The sequence below is a fragment of the Mus pahari genome, chromosome 14 (assembly GCF_900095145.1).
Source record: "Mus pahari chromosome 14, PAHARI_EIJ_v1.1, whole genome shotgun sequence".
Classification (NCBI taxonomy): domain Eukaryota; kingdom Metazoa; phylum Chordata; class Mammalia; order Rodentia; family Muridae; genus Mus; species Mus pahari.
The window spans coordinates 5062059-5088465 of record NC_034603.1 but is presented as its reverse complement, the minus strand read 5'-3'; the positions used below and the strand labels follow the sequence as shown (position 1 = coordinate 5088465).

The window sequence follows — 26407 nt, the reverse complement described above, 5'->3', positions numbered from 1 at the left end:
CCCTTTTCAGAAATGTTTCCTTGCCGTTTAGCTTTATACATGTGCCACTCAATCCCTTAAGCCTTCATGTTCTTATTTTTATTTGAAATTCAGGGAACATTGGAGTGAGTGGGACAGGACGATCACAAGTCTGAGGTCATCCGGGTTACTTAGAGATGCTGTTGGATTGAATGAATGAATGGACAATTGCATTAATGAGATCTGAAACTCAGAATATTAAGTTGCACATCACCCAGCAGCAAACGGCAAAGTTTGGATTTGAACTTGTGTTTACCTGACTCCAAATGGCGTGTCCCTAACCTCCATATTTGGAACTAGAGAAGGTATTTACCCTAATAGAAAACAGAAAATTAACTTACCTCATCCAAGGAGAGGGTAAAATCAATGCATTATGAGTGACATAAGATAAAAAATGATCTATGGATATTATTGGATATAGACTGAGTGGTTGCCAAAGTCATAAGCTGATCATGATATAAGGAGCTCTTCAAAGCATCCCCAGGTATTGGATTTCTCTATCTCCCAGAAGAGCTGATAAGCAACACGCTTTGTGACATCACATCTCTTACAAAGAGTAAGAGTTCTCCTTCTCCTATTGCAGCTCCACCACCAGCCCCTCTGATACCCAGGCCCAAGAAAACTTTGAATTCCAACTTTACTTTTATCTAGTGCCTTCCTGCATGTGGCTCCTGGCACTGAGTTGGGTCACTAATTCCCTTTGTCCTTTTTAAGTGAAGATTCTGCCTCTCCTTTCATGCCCCCATAATGGCTGCCGATGGCTTAGTGCTGTCACGTCTCTTCTAATAAAACTCTTGTGAGCGATAATTTGTCTCGGCTTACCTTCTACTAAACCGCCTAAAATACCTTTATGATTTTGTCAACACCATAAATTGGTGGCAACTTGGCATGGTGAACTAGACGCCTCCCTAGGCCTTGGTGACTGAAGCATGGGCTGCAGGAAAGCCGGGTTCCAGGGGTCGCTTTGTGCTCTGCATGCTAGTGTCACAGTTTTCATGCTTTCCATTCGGAACAGAACTTTGCCACATGGGTAGGAAGCAGCCCCATGGCTACAGGTATCATGGCTGTTCACTTGGTCAGCCTGTTGTCCTTTGAGCAGGAAGCCAGGGCAGGGGCTCTGAGAGATGAACACACGGAGCTTAATAAGTGCGTTCAAGAAGTCTTAATCCTAAGATCAGAAAACCTCATACTTTCCTGTCTTCAAGACAAAGTCATCCTGGCCTGATTTGGGTGTTTTGTTAGTAGTGTGTACTTGGGAACTGGGATGCAAGACCTTTTAGTAAATAAGGTTTTCTCAGAGAAGCAGACAGATTGTTGAAACATCCCCACCCTGCTGCGTCCAAAGGCTATTCCAAACTTGTTCTCAGATTGATTTTTCTACCGAAGGATTAATTTTCTGACAGCGTCACTGACATGCTTGATCTTGAGAATATTAAACCAAGGTAACCTGTTTGTTCCCCCCCCACACACACACACACACCTCTTCCTAATGTTTTCAAGTAAGGTTTAAAAGTAGAATTCATTCCCAGTGAACCAAATGCATTGAAGCGCTTTTCAAATCAATAGGTGGCTTGATTCTCCATACTGCTAAACATTATGCCCCTCTAAATTCTCATCAGAGGCAACATGGAAATTAATGAGACCTCGAGGTTAGCCTTTCAAGCTCAGCCTTATTTTATAGCTTTACCTTGCCTTTTTGACACCATGATCCCGCCTGGCCACCAACAGCATTTCACGTCGCACTGCACTTTAATTTTGCTGTTTTGTTAGTCTTCCTTGGAAACTGGCAGCTTATTAATCTCAATAACAGAGCTGCTCAATAGGCAAGCTTGCCAGTGAGAAACCAGGCCATGGCTTTCTTGTTTGCCCCACCTTTATCAGATGGAAGCAAGGGGGCTGGTACTTGGATGGAGGTGAGAGAGGGTATAAAGAGGGGGGAGCAGTTGTGTGGGGGGTGGGCAGGAGGGGAAACGTATCTCAAACCCCACATCACTTTCTGACAATTGGCAGGAAAATAAAGAGCACCTCGTCTAATCCACTGCTCTGCAATTTATGGCTTGTGGTGTTAAACACACTCAGACCCATTAATAAGAAAATAAATAACGTGTCGTGACATGCGTGCAAATTACAAGGTGCAATAAGAATGGTGCAAGCATTACATCTTACTTGAGACCTCTCTATAGCCTACGTTCGGCGCGGTTTGCAAATGTTGAAGGCAGAGGTACCCAAGGAGAAGCTGTCCTTTTATAATTTGGTCCCCTTCTGTAAAATTAAAAAGTGCTAAGTTGACTAAAGCTTTGAACTTCTTGCTTGCAAGTCGCCAGAGTTAAGCCTCCAGGTACAAAGAACTCTTTTTATTTTTTATAAAAATTCATCCCTCCACAGCACATGCTTTGGGGACCCAATTAAGGATGGAGGCCACCTCGTGGTCGTGCCTTGGAAGAGCAAGACTCTGCGCCAAGTCTGTGTAAATGTTGAAGACTCTTGGGTTAAGTTCACAGTTTAAAAAAACCAAATATTTCCATCTCTCTCTGTGCTCCTTCACCCACTCAGCTAATATCCACTGTCACTCCCTTGGGGCATTTCCTGAAGGCTTCCCCCGGGTTGTTTTCTCAGGCTCAGATGGGGAGAGGCTCACAGAAGTCAGGCAAGGCATTTATAGTTCTCCCAGGCAGGGGAAATGGGCTCTGTAACGTTTTTGAGGGCTCCTTTGATTTATTGGCCTTAGCTTTACTTGCTTCTGTGGGTTGGGATCTTGTGTCCTTAGGATTGCAATCCATCACCAGGTACAGGCTCATCATGTCCACCTGGAGCTGCGTACTCTAGTATATTCTATGAGTGTGTTTAGGAAACTCTCCTCAGGTAACTTCATTGCCTCCAAGTCCCACCAATCAATATGGGGTTCATCTCACAGCCCGTTTGTGAATTATTCTCCTTTAGAAGCCCAAACACAGAAGGTTTACCCTTGAACTTGTTAGGTATGTTTAAATCACTTGTTGGATTACTTCTGGCTCATAGTAACTAATACAAGACAGCAAACATCCTCTCCAAGTTTCTGCCATCAATACTTTAATCATGCGTGCATATAATTTGTTAAAATGATTATAACTTGAATGATTATCAGGAATCCTGCTAAGTTCTTGTAATGATTATTTTCATTTCCCACCAACCTAGGTGCCCCTTACCCTACTTAGAAACACATATTGAGGGCATAGGAGGCTCATTTAAGGACCCATTGGATGGGTCCTTAAGGAAAGCATGTCTGCCCCTAGCCCCACCATCCCCAACTCAGTAAGATAAATGGAAAACCATAAAGGTTCTTAAGATTGAGACAGCGCTATGTGGATGTAGTATTCTGGACACTCTGGGCCTCAGAGGAGGAGTCTTCCCTCTCAGTGTGTCCCAGAGCAGGATGCTGAAGGCACCAAGTTCAACCTTCCAGCATCTTCACCACGGTCTAGATGAGGAGAAAGTGGACCCAATAGAAAGCTTCCTGCTTCCAAAACCACCAGATGCTCTTTGGGCTCTTTTTTCAGACAGACTCCTGTTAGAAATGACTCATTTGTGCCAAGCATTGGCTTGGGTGCTTTACATCAGTTGCCTGAGACAAAGCCCCACGGGACAGATGTCCTTGTCTCCTGTCAGCATACCAGGCAAAAGAAATGTGAGGTGTAAAGTCTGGGGGAAAAAAAGAGTCAAGGTCCTAAGCAGACTGGACTGGGGTACTTACATTGGACATTAGGCATCTGTCACAGCCTGTCTTGTCTGTGTTTCTGAACATAGTCCCTAGAGGACACCACTTTGCTGGCATCACTCCAGGCCCTGTGAGCTATCTCTATACTTACAGTTGAGACGCCTCATTGAAAAAGGAGGCTCTTCTTCCTAGACTTGTGCTTTGTTTGTCTCTTTATGACAAGGTCTCACTCTGTAGGCTAAACTGGCCTGCAACTCGGTTTCCGAAGTACAGTATCTACAACACAGGTCACTTCCGCTGCTCCTACCTCCTACTAGCTATTTCTAATTTTCAAGTCCACTCTCTTGACGGAGGCCCGTAAAGCCCAGCTGGGATCACACCCAGCAGTACTGACCCCCGGAATTAGAGAACAGAGGACACTGATTGGCTAGGCAGAATCACGGGCCCACACAGAGCCTGATTTGGAAAGGATATCACATATCCCGTAGCCAAACATCATACCAGTAAGAGGATGTAAAAGTGAAATCGTCCAACCAAAAGCTCCAGATCAAGCCCAGTCGCAGTCAGTGCTACTTTGCTCACTACCAACCAATCTTCCCTTATAGCCTGGGCGTAATTATTTTCACTTTTGGGTAGAGAGTATAGTGGCCAGGGTAGGAGGTGGAGGAATTTCAGGGCACTGAGTTGGCTTGCTTGCCTGGGCACAGAAGGAGGTTTGCAACTGAATTCAATGAAAGAGAAAGAGTCGGTGGTTCCACTGACTGACTCCCTCCCACCCACTTCTGATTCATCACCCTCTCTGGTTCACTTCTCAAACGTCCCATGACTTTACCTTTGAGTTCACTGTGGCTACTTAATGCATTTTAACTTTTATTAGTCTCCTGATGTCTCTTTTAAGCTATCACCGTCTTTCCGGCAAAAGTGCTTGGATTCCACATTTTCTAATTAAAACATGCTCACTTATCGTCTCCCTAACCAGTGCTCTTTATGAGGGCTCATGATGAGAAAGTTAACTCAAACCATCTTGATACATTTCCCACCTCCTGGAAATGGCAGGGGAAGCAGTCTTACCTATGGGAAGTGGAATTACTTTGAAGATTGGGGGGGGGGTGTTGCTTCTTAATAAAACCATGAATGAAAACCAATGAACTCCATGCTTATGCTCACGATGTTCTTGGTAATGTGTTTGATCCTGCTTGTGAAAATCTTGAGTAGGATGTCTTGCAGAGGTCAGTCGGCTCCCTAATGGACCATAATAGATGCAACATCAAAATTGTTCGATGTTTAATTAGATAAAAACTCTCATCATAAAATGCAGCGTGGCCTAATGTTGTTACCAGTGCTGTTCCTTGGTCCTCGTATCCCTGAAAACCAATTCAGAATTATGGGAAATGATAAGGCTAAAGTAGAGAGGAAGATAGCAAGCACATGTAAACTCTCTAAGAACTTCAAGGTAATAGTGCGTGTGATGGTGACATAGGCGGGCAAAAGAGGTAGGTAGGTCCCACTCAGTATGTGCCTGGGTAATTTGGTCTCTGTATTGTCTTCATTGCTCCCCTTGAATTTAGAATTATAAGAACAATATCAAGATGAGGTCCTCTTTGGGTCCATCTTCAAAATTATATGTTGTTTCATTCAGAGGAAAGGGTAAAATTCTTCATCAAGCTAAAGTGGACAGATTACTTCAAACTAAAGGGGGAACAGAGAAGGAGATTGGAAAAGAGGCAGGACTGGGGTGAGATTTGAGATGGTATGAGAATGAAGAAGAGGATGGGAATGGAAATAGGATGACGTTTTGGAAGAACATGAAGATACGAATAAGGACTGGGATAAGTATAGGAATGGAGTTGAACATGAGAATTGATAAGCATGGGGATGAAGATAAGGACATAGATGTAGATAAGATGAGGACATGGATGTAGGGATGGAGATGAGGAAGGACACGGCTATAGATAAGATGGGGATGGAGATAAAAATGGAGCTCTTCCCAAAATTCCTATTTTCCTACAGAATGGTGGACATAGGTTCCTATTTATCACACAAAATTCTCTTTACCTCTACTTGCTCTGCAAAAGAAATGTCAAAAAGAATTTAAAGAAGAAGAAAAAAGAAATCCCAGCCGCAACAAATTTTCAGTTATTTTATTACAAAATGTAGATATTCTTTTTATAAAAAAATATTCAATTATTGGAAAGATGGGAAGTGCATCAAAGTAATCTCTGCTTCGCAATTTCTATTTCCAAGAAAATACCACTTGAAGGTTTATTATTTCAAGCCTCCAAAGATGTTTATGAATGTCTAAGCATATATTTTAATAGAAATGGAAGCATATACATTGCACTTAGTAAGTTCCATTTTAACTTAATGAGATATTGTGGAAGTCTTTTCAGGTAATTTTATGTAGACCTACTTCATTCCCTTTTTTAAGGTCTCTGTAATATCCCATAATGCCCTAATTTATTTAACCAATGTCTTCTTGATGGACACTTAGATTGCTTTCAGATCTGTGCTATTACAAACAGAACTGGAATGAGGAGTCCTGTGTATGTACCTTTCTTTGCATACTTATATGATTATGTTCAAAAGTTAAATTCCAGGAAGTGAAATTGCTAGATCAAAGGGTATATATAATATGCATTTTGAAGTTCGGTAGACTGTGCCAAATTGTGCCCATTTCAATTCAGATGTTATGATCTCTCTTTAAAGACCCACATTTCTCTGATGGACTTAGAATAAGAATCCCCCAAATTTATGGAGTTAAGAAAGGAAGGAGAGAATTTTATAATTTCATTCTGAAGGAATACACCTTCCTTCTCTGTATTTTTCCCCCTGGGAGGGGTGGTTAGAGGGACAAATTGAACCCAGGACCTCCTACTTGATAGGTAAGCTCTTTATCATACTCCCCGGTCCATGCCCCACCCCCTTACTTTCCCTGCACAGCATTGGAAAAGGCATCCTAGGAGCTAGGTCTGATTTGTGGTCCTTCCTTAGTACTAACCTTTTACTAGCAGCTGTGGTGCAATGTGGCTGTGAATCCACACACCTCCTGTTCGATGCCCCCTGTTTGCTCATGTATAATTTGAAATTATTTTAAATTTGCCCCCTCTCCTTATCTGCCTGTGCCTCCATCTACTCGGTGAGGGATGTTAGAAGACTATCTGAGTGAACTGACTTAGTCAAGTCTCTGCAACCCTGAGAGAAATTCCTGGTACCGCAGTGTGATTTTCTTTTCAAGCCATTACAGGAGAGCAGGTGATCAAGGGCTTGAAAATCCAGTAAAAGAAGATGGCCTCCTTTATGGGATAAGTATGTGAGGGCTCAACCTATAAAATTTCCTCAGGCCCAACTTATATAGTTATTTTTGTCTAAAATCCTGATTTTATGCTAAGTAAGGATTTTTTTCACCTACCATTGATAATCTCATTATCTGGCATGTCCATGAGACTTTAGCTTAATTCAGCCAACATTTTGGAGGTTCTGGGAACCATATGACAAGCATCTACCCTCTCTCACTGTAAACTCTAACTAGTGGGGAAAGGTAAGAACACGATCATCCATACTGAAATGGAATGGTGTACCTACATGTCATTTCAGAAGGCTCTGTGGTAACAGAGGCACACACAGGCAGCATCTTAGGGAAGCCTGGGCTGCAGAGATTAGTGTCCAGCTTTCAATTTAATTGAAGAGCGAGAGTCTCCCCACCTAAATGGCATCTCCAGCCAGAGAGATAGCATTTGGGTAGGATGGACCAAGTCTTAGGAGACAAAAGGTACAGAGACTACATGACCACATCTGAGGCTCAGACACACTCTGTTGGATAAGGAAACTGGTGTGTTGCAGTCAGATTGGCCACACGAAGAACGAGCTTGATTGACCTATGAAGGAAAGGAGTGATAGAAATATTGACGCTAACTGGGAATCCCATCTTTGACAAAGGCAGGCAGGAAGAAGGCGTAAAGAAGAGGGAGGAAAGGGGGAAGGAAACAGCGAGGGCAAGAAAAAAAAAAAAAAAAAGCAAGCATCGTTGAAGGACGCAGCGCGTGGGACTCGTGAGCAATTATCTCCACAACAGCAATGGCTAACAATTATTCTGAGGGTCTACTCAATGTCAAGCATGTGCTAAGCCCCATTTAATCCTCTCAATATCTCTAAATATTTGCACTTGAGCAAACTAAGATGCAACACTTAAAGTCTGCGCAGGTTATAGTAGGAATCACCAGTCTCTGAACCCCATACATTGATGATGCTTACCCACTAGACACTGCCTTCCTCAGACTCCCCTACTCAGTGGATGCAGTACAAGCCTGCTGCCAACCGGTTCCCACTCCCTTCTCCCAGTTCTTCACCTTGCTACCATGAAAGGCAGGCATTGCCCTTCACATAACTGCTTAACGCTCTGGTGTAGCAAAACCTAAGAGTTAGAAAGAACCCCAGTTCAAGTGCAAGCCTTTGAGGATTCAGCAGAGAGGGCTCCCCTCCACACCAGACTTGCCTTTAAGTTTTACTTAATCCTGCCAGTTGCAAAGAAAGTGCCTGCAGGCGGGCACCTGCCTCTCAGTCTAACAACCCACCTCCCTGTCAGGTGGCTTTCGATTCACCATGCCTTGGCATGTCCACCCGCATCTTCGTCAAGATCTGCAAGATGGCACTGACAAGCTTTTCAGGTACTTAAGGCAAACATGCATGACAGTCTTCCTTGACACTTGAGTGTTTTAAGAAGCCTCACCCCAGCATCGTAGGAAACCCAGCACTAAAGAAATCAGGTTCCTTTTAAAGAAGCCATGTTTTCACAGCCTCTTCCTTGATGCTTGTTCTATGGCTAGGATGCTGCAGGATCCAGCTGAGACTGTATAAAGCACCAGAGTTGTACTTTCGTATTGATGCTAAATCTTGATCACCTTATTGAGGGGCACTTTTTTTTTTCTTTGAGAACTGCAGTGTGTGGATCTGTTTGGCACATTGTCAGCGAGTATGTGGCTGGCCTACAAACACACTTAAATGGCACACTTCTAGCCAGCACTAATTTCTGAGTATCTAACAGATATATGCAGGCAGGCAGATGTGTCACAGGGGTTGCTGTAAAACTTAATTAATATCCCTGAAGAGCTCTTATATCATTTCATGAAGAGTGCTACATACGAAGAAAATATTATACCTATGGATGCTGCGCATATAACGAAATGTGGGTAAATATGCTGATGGGTTTTCTCCTATTTTCTTATGCCTCATAGGGGCTGATGTAAATTCTAATGGAAAAACAAATTGTGTTAAAGACAACCATTTTTTTATGTTGGGGTTTTTAAAATAGAGAGTAGCATTGCCCTAACTGGAATTCTAGAACCCTGTATATATAGGTAGGGGGAAGCCAATCTTTAATTCATAAAAATGAGTAGCAGCCCTTAGTTTTTCTTTCATTTTCTTTTGCTTCTGCCAGCCCTGGATCTGAGATTGATAGCTGGGGGTTGCTGAATGGTTCAATACGGAAAGGACTTGGCACTGCACAAACAGGAAAACCTGAGCTTATTCCCCACCATCCATGTGAAAAGCTGTGGTGTTATGTCCTTGTAATCCCGATGCTAGGAGGCAGAGAGGTGGCTGTCTGGTGCTCACTGGCCAGGCATCTTAGCCTAATCCAGGAGCCCACATCCCAGTGAGAGACTCTCCCTGTCTTATAAAAACAAGGTGGACAGTTCCTGAGGAACAATTTCCTCAGGATGTTGTTGACCTCTGGGCTTTATACACATGTGCACACACATGTGTACACAGGTATGCACTTTCACGTACATACACACACACACACACACACACACACACACACACACACACAAACACACACTGCTGCCTATTGTCCTAGTCCATTTGTAATACTATAACGGATTTCTTGAGATTTGTTAGCTTAATGAATGGAAATGTATCGGCTTACTGTGATGGTTCTGGAGGCTGGGAATGTAAGAATGAGGAGCTAACAGTTGGCATGGAGCTTCTTAGCTGCATGATCTTATGCCTGGAGTGCAGAGAGAGGAAAGAGAGGGAGAGACAAATACAGCTCAGGAGCCACTAGCCTTGAACTTCCAGGATAAGAAACAACTCTTGCAATGAAGGGAGAGTCCCCATGACCCATTCATCCCCCGGGGGTCTTCTCCACATTAGTACTGTAATAGTGCCATAAGTTCAGGATTGGCTGGAAGAGAGGCAAGCATTCAAAAACGACAGCAGAAGCTGAACAATATTTCTGATGAATCAAATCTGTTTCTTAAAGACTCTTAAGAAATGCTCAGCCTATTTTAACCATTTAGCCATTATTACTAAAACTCTTTTCTCTTCCCTCCTTCCTTATTTCCTTTCTCTTCCCTTTTTTCCTTTTCTCCCTTCCTTCCTTCCTTTCTCCCTCCTACACTCCTTCTATCCCACAACAAACAGTCCTTGAGTAGCTACAAAAATCTAGAAATAATCATTCTTGATTTGTCGTGGTTTGTTTTGTTTTGTTTTTCTTTGCTTTGTGGAAGCCTTGTTTGTCTATTTTACTGTCAGCAATTTGTTTTCCTTTCCTTTCTGATTCTAGTATATTTTAGGAAGCAGAAAAGTTTATTATAGCTTTATTTTTCAAATAAAGAATAACACATAATATGTTTTAAACTGAAAGAAAAAAAAAAAAAGGGTACATGGCCAAGCCAAGCATGGCAGCACACACCTTTAAACCTAGCAGAGACAAAGGCAAATGGGACTCTGTGAGATCGGGGCCAGCTGTATCTAGACAGGAAGTCTTCAGCCAATCAGAACTAAAAGGTGAGATCGCCTCTCAAAAGAATAAGGAGGAGGAGAAAGAGGAAGAGGGGGACATAAGAGAAGAAGGGAGGGAGGGAGGAAAGAAGGAAGAAAGAAAGAGAGAGAGAGGAAGGGAGGGAGGAAGGGAGGGAGGGAGAGAAAGAGAGAGAGAGAGAGAGAGAGAGAGAGAGAGAGAGAGAGAGAGAAGGAAGGAAGGAAAGAAGGAGCAAAGAAGAGAAAAACACATGTGGTAATCAGAGTAATAATTAGTATAGGGCACTGGAATACTTTTGTTATTAAAATAGTAAAGACGTGAAGATTTACAGTACTTCCATTAACTCTGTAGGCTCCATTGTTTCTCAAATACCAAGGAACTTTTACTAAGAGCTAGTAACACACATATATTCACTGACCAAAATACAACCAATCAGAAGTGATTATTAGACCCTCTTTGACCTTATGACAGAAAATTGAAGCTCAGCGTGTCTACAAACTCCGGTCCAGAAGGACCTGGTGACTTCACTGTCTGAAATCAGACAAAATTGCTGTGTTATCACAAACTTTTAAAATCCATGCACACACACATAGACTCTCATCAGGTCTGGCAATATTGGGTTTGGTGAGTGAGCGCTGTCTATGTTGTAGTTCTCAGAGTATGGGCTAATAATAAAACTCGTATAGAAATGTCATGAGTAGGGAGCTTGGCTGGGCAGTCGTCTCTTGGTCAAATCTATCTTCTGATATGAGAGCTAGCTGAGTCGCATTGAAACATTTTGTAAATTATGATGTTTGCAAAGCATTGTAAAGCAATATAAAGTATTGCTCTTGGTGAAACCTGGCTCAATAGTGACTCCTCTTATTTCGTAATTCATTAAGTTTTGAAAGCAAACTCAAGACACAAGTAGGAGTCAAGAGGACTGGGAAAAATATCTAGTGTCAACTGCAGTCCGACTGTACTGAGTGTCAACTGCAGTCCGACTGTACTGAGGAGCCCAGTGTTGACTGTCACTTCCTGTATTTAGAAACTATCTAGAAGTCCCCTCTAAAAGCTAAAGGCGAAATGGCCATTCAACCTGCAAGTACGTGCGGAAGGTGATCTCCAGAAAGACCAAAAGCAGGATCACAAGACTATTTACATCGATGCTCATGGCAACTTTACACACAATAGGGAATGGTAGAAATAGCCCAGATGTCTGCCTATGGATGAATGAGAGAAGGAAAGTAACACCACTGCACAGAGGAATCGTGTTGGGCCCCAGGAAGGGATTCAATACTGCTAAGTGCTACAATGGATGTGTTAAAGGCTACAACTGGGAAGGGCATATATTTTAAAACACTAGACCAGGAACAATAGGACAGACTCGAAAAGGCCACAATGTATAAATGTATTCATTGTGAACTATCAAGAATAAGACAAACAGAAGTGGAACCCGTGGTTGCCAGTAGTGAGGTGTGGGAGATGACAGGGAATAGTGGGTTGCTGCTTAATGGACTTTGGGGGACTGGGGAGAAGCCAGTAGTGAAATTTCTTTGGAATTAAACAGAATTGGCCACCATTCAGCATTGAAAATGCACAGTTGCCCTCAGCTGTCCGTGTAAGAGTGGAATGGTTACTCTTATACGATGTTAAGTTCATTTCAATTCTAAAGCTTTTGAATTCTAGACAAAAACACTTTGAGGACCACCATGGACCCTCTAGGTACTAAAGATGTACTTACAGGAAAAACACCAAGACAGTGAGACTGGAAAATGAGTCTTCTACTCAGGTCTGTCCATCCATCCATGCTTTCTTTCTTTATCTTCCATTGAAAATATTTTTCATAGACTATTTTCTGATTATAGTTTCCCTCTATATATCTCACTTCCTCTCTATCCATCCCCAATCCATGGTCACACCCTTTCTGTTTCTCATCAGAGAACAAACAGGCACCAAGAGAATAATAATAAAATACGATAAATCAAAAACAAAGTCAGAATTCAATAAGATTTTTTATAAAGGACAAAACAACCAAACGAGAAAGAAATACAGATAAACACAGACACGCATGTTTGTACACACAGAAATCCCATATAAACACAAGACCAGACCAGAAGTCAGAATATAAATGTAAAGGATCTGTAATGTGAAGACAAAAAGAACCTCCTTTTCTGTTAACCATATATGGCTGGGCCTACCCTTAAGAACAGTTCGTTTACCCAGTGAGAATCTCTTGGAGAAAACAAATATTTCATTTGCAAGTGGCAATCAATTGGAGATGGCTTCTGGGTGAGGGATGAGGATGGCCAGATGTCCACTTCTTTCAGCTCTAGAAGCCCGTCTGTCACAGACCTATGTGCAGGCCCCGCACATGCCTCCGGTCTCTGTGAGGTCCTGTGAGCAGGCCCTGTGCATGCCGCCGCTGGTCTCTGTGAGATCCTATGAGCTTCGCTCATGCTGATTCAGAGACCCCCGATTCCTGGATGCTGTCCATTCTCCTGGTTCTTACCCCCTTTCTACCTCCCCCTCTTCCTCAGGGTTCCCTGAGCCCTGAATTTGATGGAGAGATCCCTTTTAGGACCCAGTGTTCCAAGGTCTCTCTCACTCTCGGCATATTGTCTGGCTGTGGGTTGTTCTGGGTTTTTCTAAGAAGGAGCTAGGGGGGAAAGGTCTGCTTCCAAATCATTCTCAGAGTAGTATAACCTGAAGTCTCTACACAGTGGTTAACTTGGAGGCTACAACGCCATAAACCAGTACATCTGACCTACGAAAGCTGGTTTGCAGGCCCATGTGTACACTGTAAATACGTCAGCATGGCCTCCTCCAGCATCAACTAAAGAGAAGCTCTTCCTCCTCAACAAAATCCTTTAAGTATCAAAGAGAAGAAAATGTAAAGAAAGGTATGCAGGCCAAGACTCCTTTGTTCTAGAGGAGAGAGAAACAAGAGAAATTTACAGGGGCTTCTCGGTGGGGACGGGGGCACTTTCCAGAGTTGAAAGCCACCCGATTCTATTCTTTTGAAAGCGATTCAGATGAGAAATGTACCATGAGATCTTCATGTTCACAGAGATACCAGACCTGTGAAGATAAACCGCTCTACAGGTGGGCAGAGACGGGACAGATAAGGAGCAAATGCATTACCCTTGCTTCTTACAGACTCCTGTGAAGATTATCTGTGAGTTCCCAGCCACAAAGGAGGGGCTGGACCAGAGATTAGCATACAGGGCTGTGTGCACATGTACAACCGTTGCATTGCTGTGGAACAAAGGAAGGTCAGAGCTGGAAAATGCACACCATCACTAAGTGAAAACTCTAGAAATTAATTTTTAGAAATGCATTATCCCGCTATTTTCCAATCCATTGGGTGTCCACAATAGAAGTGGTCAGCACACTTATGCCTGGCGTATGTACCTCAGCAATGACAGAGAAGTGGAAAATAGCAGTTTCAGGGGGTGGGGTGGGGTGGGGTGAGGGAGAATAAAAACTATAAATGATGGAGGCTAGCAAGGTAATGGTCAATATAGTGCTTGCTCTGCAAGCAGAAGGACGCAAGTTCAATCCCCCAGAAACCATGTAAACAAATAAACAACAAATAGCCAAAAAGCAAAAACAGCAACAACAACAAAAACCATGCATGTGGGCATAAGGCTTATCACCCCAGCAAGCTCCAGGCCAGTGAGAGACCCCACCTGAAAATAAAGATGAACAGTGCCTCAACCTCTGCCATTAGCAGTTCCCTAGAGGAGGGTACGACGTCATTTACCATGACTTCAGAAGGCTGTGTGACATGAACTCACGCTCAGTGATTACCAGTTGTCTTGGCTTCATACTTTCATTCTTGGCCCGGGTGTTAGATTATATACTTGTTACGGGGAAAGGTGCACATTTGGGCATGGTGCGCTAAGTCTTCCAAGCAGCAGACGTCCAGGCGCAGAGTTCAGATTCACGTTGTTCTTCAGCCCTTGCTATGGCCATGGCTTCGGAATGTAGGTTCTATTTTATTCTCTCTTCGCAGAGGCATCTGAGGCTAGGGCAAAGAGCTGCCCCGCTCAATGTCATGCCACGCCCGGCAGTTTGAAGTCTGGCTGTGCCTGGCTCCAAAACAACTCGGCCATCATTTGTGTTTTCCTTCTCCAGACATTCTTGAATACCAACTGTGAGTTGTAACAGACATGAGAAAGCAAAAGAGAGAGCAGGCTGGTCTGAGTAGCTTGACTGAGGCAAAAGTGTAAGGCAGACACAGTAACAGGATGTTGAAGGGGTCCAGCCCAAGGTTCTGACTCTGTGGAGTGGCGACAGAAGAGGTTATCCTGCTCGGGAATTGTATCCACAGGGATATGTTCCCCCTTCATCTACCCTGCTGACTAGGGAGACTCACAGAAGGCTGTTGCAAATGGCTGCTTCTGTTATGTCCATTGTATGATGAACTCAAGGTCAAGTTTGAAGTCAAAGTCACAAGTCTTGGTTTTGTTACCTAATGTGTGTGTGTGTGTGTGTGTGTGTGTGTGTGTGTGTGTGTGTGTGTGTGTGTTTTCAGGACTCCCAACTTTTAACCTGAAAAAAAAGTCAACAAATTATTTAACACCGCCAGAGTTGGGGGAAAGAAGACTCATTTCATCTGAAAGATGTAGAGATGAATTTGCTCACAAAAACACCAGGCTTCTTTAGTGACCTCCAGAGACCTTACCTGTCACGCTGCATAGCAGACCATTCCATGAAGGAGAAAATACGTTTTACAATGTGAAAAAAAAAAAAAAAAAAAAAAGCTATGTTATGCCACAGTGTGACACAATTTAAATATCGAGAGTCGGGGCTTCTATTTAGAAAACGGAAGGCAATAAATTGAGCTGCTAATTATTCCAGCTGTGAGTATTTTTGGTACAGCTGCAAATTTTGAAGAGCGCAAAATAGAGGATTTCCCCATTGTTCATGAAACAATCTAATGCAGAGTGCCTCCTTATGAACGGAAAGGTCCAAAGATGGGAAACCTTGAAAACCTATTTTTCACTGAATCGGCATCTAACTGAGGGCTCTGTAATAGGAGAAAGAAAAGATTTTCAATTGCGCTAATGGGATTACTGGTTCCTTCTTACTGTTGGTTGTTTTTTTGTTTTGTTTTGTTTTGTTTTGTCAAGAATTAGCCATTTAAATCCTTTTCAAGTCTTAATTTTAAAAGTCATAGTTTACTTTTCAATCCAAATATAAATTCTTAAATGGAGGAAACAAGCACTTTAGCTGTCTCCCCAAATCTCTTTTCTTCCTCAGAAAATCATTTGGAGGGGTGGACCACACATTGTAGTAATGAGAATTCGTTCTTCCGAGAAATAGTTTAAATGATCACTAATATGATACAGGTAGAACAGGTAACACGTAGTTCTTGTCCTCAAGACACTTAATAGCCATATGCGTTCACCGTTCACACAGGCTAAAGCTAAGCATGCCATGTGAATAAACTCTCCCCAAATTTAAGATCCCCTATCAAGTTCATGAAGTAAATAAGGAACTTCTTGGTCAACCTTCCAGGGAGATTAGCTAACTCACCTAAGGTCATGTGGTAATAAACATGGAGCCTGGATTCACACTGCCTGCAGGAACAGCAAGATGGCAACTGCCACCTTTGTGTGAGCCTGCTGCTTTCTAAAATAACAAAATCAGTAGGAAGAGTAACGAATAATTATAGTACAAAGAGGGCTGGCCAAATATTTAGCAGCCTGTCGCTGGTGAGTTCACAACTTTGCTGTCTACTTTTAGGGTAGACACTTGACTTCCTGATCAGGTGGACATTTCGTAAAAGACAGCCTAAGAGATTACCTGGCGTTGCTGGTTGGCTGGCAGCTGCACATTTCCCAGGATCCTTGTCTTTTTCCATCTTAACCTGCGCACTCTCCTTGCCTCTTGTCCTTTCACCCCACACCTCTGGACTCCTGCCTCTGTCTCCCAAGAACCGACCTATCCAGTTTCTCCTAGACCACCACCATCACTCTCCTACTGGAGAATATAATAGTGGTGTCAGGAAGGATAGTGGTTATTTAACCTCTCTCCGGCTAAATGTTTTATTATAACTCCTGAAAACCTAATTACAGTAACTTTACATGCTACGGTACACTTTATGGCGTGTCTCTTTAGATTAAACCTACTCTTTTAAAGACAATAAACCTGGCGCTTCAAAGGGCATGGCAGGCGCGGTGAGAGTAAGGGAACCTCCGGTCCCATTGCACACTTGACCTGTCTCACCGAGGCCCCCACCCCTATTCCTGCTGGTTTTCAGACTTTCTCCTTTTGCTAGCTTTTCTGCCAAATTTCAGCCACCTCCTGGATGATTAAAAAAAAAAAAAAAAAATCGGGCTGTGTATCAATATTTCCATCCATTTCCCTGAATATCCATGGGTTTATTTACAAGGGCGAGGGGTCAATTTTCTCAGGAGAGCAACACTTGACACCTGTTCTGCCTGGTAACCAGAGCTGCTTTTCGGCATGTGCGATAACATGGAGACCCTTCACGACTTTTGTTGTGGTTCTAGAAGAATGTTTACTGCTGCCTGCTTGAGCATGCGCAGTGGCGAACAGCCCCTCCTTGTGGGTCACCAACTGCACTGTTGATGAGATGGCAGGAGACAGAATGAGAGAGGAAAGAAGAGAAGCAGGGAGAAGAAAAAAAGAAAAGCCTGACCTTTGGAGTTGCTGCAGCAGGATTATTTGTGTAGTGCATTTCTGTTTCGAAGCCCTGCTGGGATTTCCCCCTGGGAATAAAGCCAAACCATCAGGAAACCAGGGAGCCACCTCTAAGGACCCCACTGGTTTGTTGCCTGCTGGAAAATAGTACTTGGTGTTAAAGGATTTTATGTATTTAATTGTCTCTTGCTTGAGGTTAATGACAAAGTTTACTTGTGATAAATGGGGGAGGGAGAAACTGACTGTAAAGAAATCCCTTGTTGGAGCCGCAAATCAGCAGTCTCCAGTTCTGGAAGCTTCCACTGTGGGTTAGGCAAGCACTCTGTGGATCAGAGAAGTAAAATAAAAAGTCACAGCTTTCTAAATTGGCGGACTCCTCTTGCATGGATGCTACGGCTAGGTTTTTCATTTGTTAGACTTCATTTTGAAGTCTCACGGTTGTTTAATCAGAAAATATAAAATAAAATAAATAAACTAAAAGTGTGCCCCATTAATTTCCTAAGCCAATTGGATGCAGAAGCCTGGTCCAGCTCAGATTCCTCCTCACATCCATAGTTTTGCTGTCCTGTAAAGTCCATGGGAATATAGCTCTTAGGGATGCTCTCTCCACACTCATTAAATGGCTTTGTTTTCACATGAAGAAAAGTGAGGACATTTACCCAAAAGATGCCTGTGTTCCTGGGAAGTCACTGAGCCTCAGGATCCAGAGCTGAGCATACAGACCAAGGGGCAGGTCCCTCCTAGCCTGCTTGATCCATCCCAAGGTCCCCACCTATGTCCCCAGGATAAGTGTTAGAATCCAAGCCCTGATTGCACATCTCACATCGCTGGGAGGGAAAGAAATGTGGGAGCTCCACTTGGACTTTTTTGTAAAACATCAAAGACTGGCTTCTGCCACCCCGTGAAGTGTTAGCAAACTCCCAAGGACAGCACTTTGGGGGCCCCTCATTTGCCTTGCCTTTCCAAGGCACAAGTGGCCAATTCTGAGAGCAATTGAGTTGTGCTTGAAAAATGTCAAGTGCATTTGGAAACTACACATTTTTGCTGATGCCTGGAGTCCTGAGCGAAGCTATTTCCATGACCAACCGCTGGGAAGAAGTTCAGCTGGGGCATCAGAACCGATTCCCTGCCACACACTGAGCAGGCCCCTCAGGGGGAAAAAGCTGTCTTAATAGCCGGGTCAGGGAGAAATCAGGAGTCTCTAAGTCTTCCTGGGCCTCCCCACAACCACATGACTGCACCATTCCCTTGTGACTCTTGTTCCTTGTTATTGTATTTTACTCAATTTTATTTTGTCATCACTTATGGGAACTTTTCTATTTTTCAACTTAAAAAACAAAACAAAACAAAAACCATTTAAACAGTAAAGTTTGGTAAGGACAGCCAATGAAATGATAGGCTGCAGGGAGGGGGGCTGATCAGACTTCATGCTGAATCATCTAGAAGTTGAGACTTTGTGACACTTTACCCAACTGCCCTCTTCTGTCAAACCCACATTTTACACAATAGACCTATTCACAGTCTAGTGCATTCTCTGTCCGTGGGACATCGTTGCAAGTTGTAAATAAGATTAGAATTTCTTAATCATCAATGTGTTTTGAAGCTATGTAAGACCCTAGCCAGGGCATTTCTCTAACCAGAGGAAGCCCAGAAATTTACAGAGCACGCAAATGATGCTAATTCGGGTATTGGTAAAATAGAAGCTGAAGATTACCTCTTTCTTGATGGTTTACCTTTTCTTAGGTTAGTATACAAAGTAACGGGTCTTTTCACAAAGACCACTTCTTTTTTTTTTTTTTTTTAGTCAACATAGGGCAGTGAGTTCCTGAAGTTTATCCTGTTAAGATTTGTATCAACAGAATATGGGTATATTTTAAGAGAAACAAATCTCTACATACCTTTGGTATTTTTATTTAGTCATTTTTGAATAGCAGAACAGAAATGGAAAGGGGGTTCCTTCCATTTAGCCCATACATGGGTTCCAATTAACAGCAATTATCACAGACAACATGGTACCAATGAGCAGCCTAGCACACACAGCCTCTAGGGATAACGCAGGACCCAGAGTCAGTGGGCCCTATTTTAGGTAGGATACTGGGTCTTGACTACAGAAGTACACATGCTCATCTATTGCACATAGGAAAACATGTAAATCTATTCTAAAACCAGGCATCGAGATTACTGAAGGAGCCATAATTTTAAAACATAAAATGTTCACAATGCTTTACTTGTAGCATACATTATTTTGACCTTAAGAAATATCGTGGGGCCGGGTGGTGGTGGCGGCGCACGCCTTTAATCCCAGCACTTGGGAGGCAGAGGCAGGCGGATTTCTGAGTTCGAGGCCAGCGTGGTCTACAAAGTGAGTTCCAGGACAGCCAGGGCTACACAGAGAAACCCTGACTCAAAAAACCAAAAAGAAAAAGAAAAGAAAGAAATAATCGTAGGTTATTCATCAAACAAAAACTTGTATGACCACTGTGGTATAGGCTACATGCTAGACGACGAGTCATAGAATTAAATAACTCTGATATAAATACCTCCGTAGTTGTCTCTTTGTAGCAGTTCAGTTCTGATAGTAGATATGGACAACCAGGAAGTGAGAGTGAGTGGGTTGGGGAGGGGATAGGGAACTTTCAGGATAGCATTTGAAATGTAAATGAAGAAAATATCTAATAAGAAATATTAAAAATGCGCAGGTAATAGCAAGAATGGCTATAACAGTGAGAGACTAGTAGAGAAGGATTGAGACTTCAGAAAGATCTGTGAGAACATGACATTAAAGCAGAAGGTCGAACAGCATGAAGGAAGGCCTAGACAGATATTGCTAGGACTGTAGAGTGAAGGGATGGAAGAATCATCTTTGTAGTTGTGGCAAGTGCAACTACAAAATAACAGGATTCCAGTAACTCACCCAAGTGTGCATGCATGCATTCATTTAATAAAGTCTCCCTTGGATGTTGGGATCTTAACTGGGGGCTGGAAACATGAGGATGAACAACTAGTCCTATGTGACATACAGACCCTGCCCTCAAGCAGCCAGACCCCAGAATCTAATTGGCCATGCTTACCTTTCCTCTCCTAGGCATGTCATTATTTTAAATAAAGTAGAGTCAATCATGCTCAGATCTTATCCTTAGCATATATACGAAAGAAAACAATCTATTGTCAGATGTTCTGGGAAGTAACTTCGGAGTAGTGATCCTCTGAGAAGTCACAAATTTTTTTTTCGTACTTTATTTTCTATTGTATAGTCATCACATTATAGGTCTGAGTACCAAGGACATCATGTTCAGTTGATGGACAAAGATGCTTTTAAAAAATAACCATGATCACAAGACCTAAGGATGCAGTCTGAACAGGGAATGTAACTAATGGTTACTGCTGAAGGAAGGAGAGATGAAAATGTGCAAGCATTGAGGTAAAAAGAGACAGTCTGGGATAATATTTAACAGCAGAGATTTCATCAGAGCACAGAGCTCCTGGTTTAAATCCTTAGCCACTTACCCAGCTTCCCCCAGTCTGATGTTTCGTGTCTAAATTAGGGATATTATAACATTTAGTTTGTAAATGGTAGTGACAACACATTTCAAGTGTCTTTCAATTGCACATATCTAATATGTGATAATACTTAGCATCAGCATCACTGTCATCATCTCAGAGTGAGTGACAGTAATTCACTTTTCATATTTGCTTTGAACACTTTGCCCGATTGTTCTGGAAGGTAGAATCTAGACGCATCAGTGAAAGTATAAAATTAGGCAAACTTATGGAAGTAAGGTATATTACCAACCAAAGTGATTTTTGTCACACACACACACACACACACACACACACACACACACACACACACACGTCCTCTAGCAAACGGGGAAATTGTTGGGGTACCTTTCCTTTGGGTTGCATGAATGTTCACTTGCATCTAGGAGGTCCTACCATGTAACTATGGAAAACAGCAGCTAAACTTCTTCCTTACCCAACCGCAGTCAGGTTGATCATTTCAATCTTCTTTTCCAGCCACTTCCTCTTCAAGACGTCGTCTGGAAGCACACCCCTGTTCAGCAGCTCTTCCCCGGGATACCCTTTGACCTCAGGGACCGTTTATACACCACCACCCCGCCTGCTGCCACGGAATACATTCTCCAGGAAGGCCTTCAAGCTGAAGAAACCCTCCAAATACTGCAGTTGGAAATGCGCTGCCCTGTCTGCCATCGCCGCCGCCCTCCTCTTGGCCATTTTGCTGGCATATTTCATAGGTAAGTGGTTTCATCCTGGTGGTGAGAAGGTCAAGGAAGAGGCCATGGACTTGTGAATTTGGAAGCCCTCTGATGTCTGTACAATTTGCCTGTTGGATCTTGAAAACCATAATCATGAGTGATGGATAGGATGATTTTTTTTTTTTCCTCTTGGAATCCATTCTAGTCGTGACTCTAGCTGACATTTATCGGAGGTGAAGTTAAGCATCTTGGCTGTGTCTTTTCCTGGAGAAGAGCTAAGAATTATCCTCCCCGCAAATCCCAGCCTCCACTCCCACAGTAACCGTCTAGATTTCTCTATTACTGGGTTTGAGTGTAAACCAAGGCTCTGATGTTCAGACAGCATTGGTTCTCTCGAAACTCGAGAGCAGGCTAGATGTCCGTGTGCACAGAGCATCTTACCCAGGGAGAAAGCCTAACCAGCTCACTGACTTTCAGAGCTATGGAACAGAAATGGGATTAAGAGGCCAGAGGCTACAACATGGTCTTCATCCAGACTCAAACCCTCACGTCCAGTTGACTTGACTGTCTTCCTTCCTTTTCCTTTGCTCAGCCTTGGTTCTCATCCCACTGTTGCACTGAATTTCAATAGCGTTCCTGTCTTGTGGCAGCAGCCTGTGACCCTGTGACTTAGTGTATGGGAAAGGGTAACAAATGGGGTAAGCTGTTGGGGTACCTTTCCTTCGTGTGTGTGTGTGTGTGTGTGTGTCCTGAATATTCATCTGCATCTGTGAGGTACCACCACCATGTAACTATGGAAAACAGCAGATGTCTGGAAGCTCAGAGGCAGGGTGCCACGTGCACATGAGCGTCCTGGGCTGGGCGCCACGTGCACATGAGCATCCTGGGCTGGACACAACGCCTGTCCATAGTCCCTGGCCCTGACAAAGAGCCCCATTGCCGCTGCTCTGTCAGCTAAGCTTGCCAATGGCAGATCTCCTGGCCCAGGCAGAGGCCATGGTGGTGTTTGTTAAAGTTTATTTGAAACACTTGATGGTTCTGGCTTGCTTTTAGGGCAGCTATGACAGATCTCCCTGGTTTGGCTGTGCCATGTTGCAGAGCAAACCTATAAAACACCAGCTAAAAGAGGCTGACTCCGAAGCAGTTCCAAACATGCAGGAAAAAAAATCCCCTCCCATTTAGGAAAGAAGACAAGGCATTACTGAGGCTGTCTAGCTGGTCTTCTTGCTCTCCGTGCCGGCCCTCCTTGCTCACTCAGCAGTGGGACTCCTACACTTCATCCCACCCCTCTGGCTTGATGCCTGCCAGAGAACAGGCAGCCCCAGAACGTATCAGAACATTTGCCCTACGCTCACCTGACGGCAGGGAGGTATAATGGTACGCCTCTAGAAATCTGGGGCCTTGCCCAAGTTAGACTAGTATAAGCCAAAAATCAATATACAGTTTTTATTGTCTTCTACAATATAAACTATGCTTGTCCTACTATAGAAAAAATAAACATTTACATATTCCTTGTCAGCTGTATTTATCAGTAATATCCTCTGACATTGAGGATGCTGACACTCTGGAGAAAGGAAATGGGCCATGTTTGTCTGGGGTTTTGCAAAAACATTTTGCACTCTTAACCCTCTGGGCCCAGTGGGAACTAAGGCCTGACACTCATCATCCCTAATTTCAAGTCGTGTCTGCTTCTCACCTCTTGATAAAGGATGGAGCAGTGGATTGACTTGAACTGCACTCCACCCCCACCCCAATCACCTAACTGAGATCTTTGTGTTATTAGAGGGAATTTTGTGTGAGTCCCCAGGTAGCTGTTTCAGGGGCTTGGTGGAAGCAAATTGAATGTGCCTTTAGGGTCTTTGCATGATTTGGCTTTGTGTCAGAAACTTCAAAAAGGGTCCATGTGCTCACTTCTCAGGCTTAATGTTCTGCTGGGCCAGTGGGCACCACGGGGAACCCAGATATAGAAATTGAGGCACTGCCTGCCTCTGCCAATGATGTCCCTAGTGTGTCTCCCCCTCCCCTTGCAGGGGAGAGATAGATGGCTAGCGCCTGATTTATTGAACTTGATAGTTAAAATATAATAGCTCTCTGTAAGGGCGATCACATAAATGGGCAACTGTGTAGTGAGAGTTTAATGTTTTAATCGGGTGTGTAACTTGTAAATGATAGATTAGAAAACATATTTATCCTTAGTCTGGAGGCTACTAGAGTCTGGGCCTGAACATCTTACTATGGTTTATTGGTTTATAATCCATCATTCCCTATTTTGTATGCTTTAGGGAGGATTATGCTTTGACCCTGGAGTATTGAAAAATAGTTTATGACTCCATCTGAGTGATGTAACTGGCCAGTTTGCCCAGCAGTGATGACGGTAAAGGCGGAGCTACACAGTACTGTCAACTCCTCCCAGAGATGGCCGGGGATCTGCAGGCTCAGCGAGGGGTTCAGATGCTAAGTCCTGACACTGGACCCAGCCATCCATTTCTCCGTGGAGAACCGTTTGCCTTCCGAGCCTCGGCTTCCTAAGTACAACACGAGGGCAAGACAGTTATTTACGCACAGAATCTCTGAAGTACAGTGAGGATTAATTAATGTGTATAAATCACTTTGAAGATGAAAAGCAGTATATTATTAATTACGAAGCTGCAGGGGCACAAACACTGCATGCCAAACGCAGAGGCGAGTGTTGCAGGGCACAGGCGGTGATTGTACCAACCTAAAACAAGCCATCAGGGAAAGACAGATGTGGAACCTAAAATCCCAGGGCCCCTGTTAAAGAGACTGGCACATGCAAGACCTCAGTCCATTCTGGTTCACACGCAACTCCCTATTCCATGAGAACATGACAGGTCCTGAAATTGAAGCATCAGCTCCAGGACATTTATGGGCAAGCAGTGGGTTCAGGCCTGCCAGGCACTATGACAAATAGGTCAAATTATCTTTCTTGCATGTTCAAACCCGTGGAGAGAAGCCTTTCCAGAAGTGAGCAATTTGGAATAGCTTTCGCCCTGTGATGAGTTCTTCCATATATCCAGGCATGTGGGTAGGTGTAAAAAACAGAATGCCAGCCAGCCCTTGTGCAGATCGGAAGACATAGCCTTCACTGACTCTGGAAAGATTTCCCCCAGTACCTGCCCATGCAGCTGGGGTAAGAGAACTTCCATGGAACCTTCTTCCATCCAGGCCTCTCTGTGCCAAGGTCCCCCAGTGGGAAAACACCCTGGAAGAAATTACTCTGAAAAGCAGCAGGAACCATCATGAGACCACTCAGTCCCTGGCCCAAACCAATAAGAGAGTTTGGCTGGGAAAGGCAAGGGAGCTGCTTTTGTGGGAGAGGACTTTCTTCTTTGGGTAGCTCAAGTGTGTTCATGGCCTACAATGTCAGAAGTTCCTCCATATTCCTTAAGTTTTCAAGCCATATAGAGTCAGTATACATGCTGTGTCTTTCATCTTCCTAGTATATGTAATACAACAGGAGCTGATTAGAACCTTCATCCTGCTTCAAGCTAGATGCATCCCTGATAGAAAGAACTTCTTTATAAAGTTAAATGATGATTCCTTTTAAGTCACATGGCCCAGTCACCAACACACTCTGGAATGGAAGAGGAAATTTAAAATCATTTGGTAAACACTGCTCTGAGTCTAGTCGTGTGTCTGGCTAATAGCAGCCGAGTGAGGCGTTATAGTCTTCTACGCCCCGTTCCCCTGGTCTTCTCATAGGCACCCCGTCTTTCCCACAGCTCCCCAGGATTGCAGTCATCCTAAATGATTCATCCTAAAATGAAACCCAATGATTCCTCTCGTGGTGTCAATTCCTCTTATGCAGTTAGTTCTACCCTTACTCACAGAGAATATTGGTGGGTTTTTATTCTCCTAGTACCCTTTCCTAACACAGTGGGCAGAAGCTATACCCCACCCCNCCCCACCCCNCCCCCAGCCTTCTTCCCTCTCCTTCTGTCTTTTGTTATAGAGGTCAGCAAACTTTCCCATAGAGAGACGATGGTGAATATTTGGGGTTCCGCAGAATTCAGCCATTGTGACTCAAATAAGTCCCTGGGGAGCATATCCACAAGCAGCACTGAGCATCATAGGTCACATAGGTTCCATGGGTCACAAAATACCATTCTTCAGGGTTTTTTTTTTAATTCATTAAAAACAGTTCTGAAGGTCATGTGCCAGACGTAAAGAAGCAGTAGACTAGATTTGACCCAAAGGCCAGAATCTGTCAGCCAATTCAAAGCTCTTACCACTCATTTACTAATAATGTCTTTGCAGGGTGAAATCCCATTGCTTTCTAACTAGTAAGAGTTCAGCCATGCATCCACCATAGATGGAACCTGTGACTGCCATGTTCTGATGCTGATATCCTAATCCATAATAAATAACTATATCTGGATACCTGGCCTCAAGCAAAACATAAGGAAAGCAAGCAATGTTTTAAAAAACCTTCTACAGAAGGTTCCATCCTAAAAATAAGGCTTCTTACTAGACTTTTGAAACAGTACTTCAGCCCACAGATGGAACACCACATCAGGGGAAAACTACCACCCATTTTGCTACATGATCCCTTACCCTCTGCTTTTGTTACCTCCCACCTCCATGTGGTGGTTTGAATGAAAATGGTCCCCATAGACCCATAGGGAATGGCATTTAGTGGCTGTGGACTTATCGGAGGAAATGTGTCACTGTGGGTAGCCTTTGAGGTCTCAGATGCTCATGCCACACCCAGTGTGAAATTCTCCTTCTCCTACTTGTTTACCTGGACGTAGAACTCTCAGCTCCTTCTCCAGCACCATGTCTGCCTGTGCACCACCATGCTTCCCATCATGATGATAGTTGACTAAACCTCTGAAACCGTAAGCCAGTCCCAATGCAATGTTTCTTCCTCCATCAGAGTTGCTGTGGTCATGGTGTCTCTTCACAGCAATAGAAACACTAAGACACCTCACTCTTCTGCAATAGCGTTATAATCCTGTGGAAAAACCTCACTCTTCATTGAGTTTTTTTTTTTTTTTTTTTTTTTTTTTTTTTTTTTTTTTTTTTTTTTTTTTTTTTTTTTTT

General features: G+C 43.4%; 1 protein-coding gene across 7 annotated transcripts in view; it reads left to right on the top strand.

Moving 5' to 3' along the window:
• The window catches only part of Tenm2 (teneurin transmembrane protein 2), a 1236531-nt gene that overhangs the window by 941387 nt on the left and 268737 nt on the right, over positions 1-26407 (top strand). For all 7 annotated transcript variants that reach the window (XM_029545825.1, XM_029545821.1, XM_029545820.1 and 4 more), the window contains one exon: positions 21144-21382. In XM_029545825.1, coding sequence (XP_029401685.1) covers positions 21144-21382 — 239 coding nt within the window. The remainder of the gene's footprint in view (positions 1-21143; positions 21383-26407) is intronic.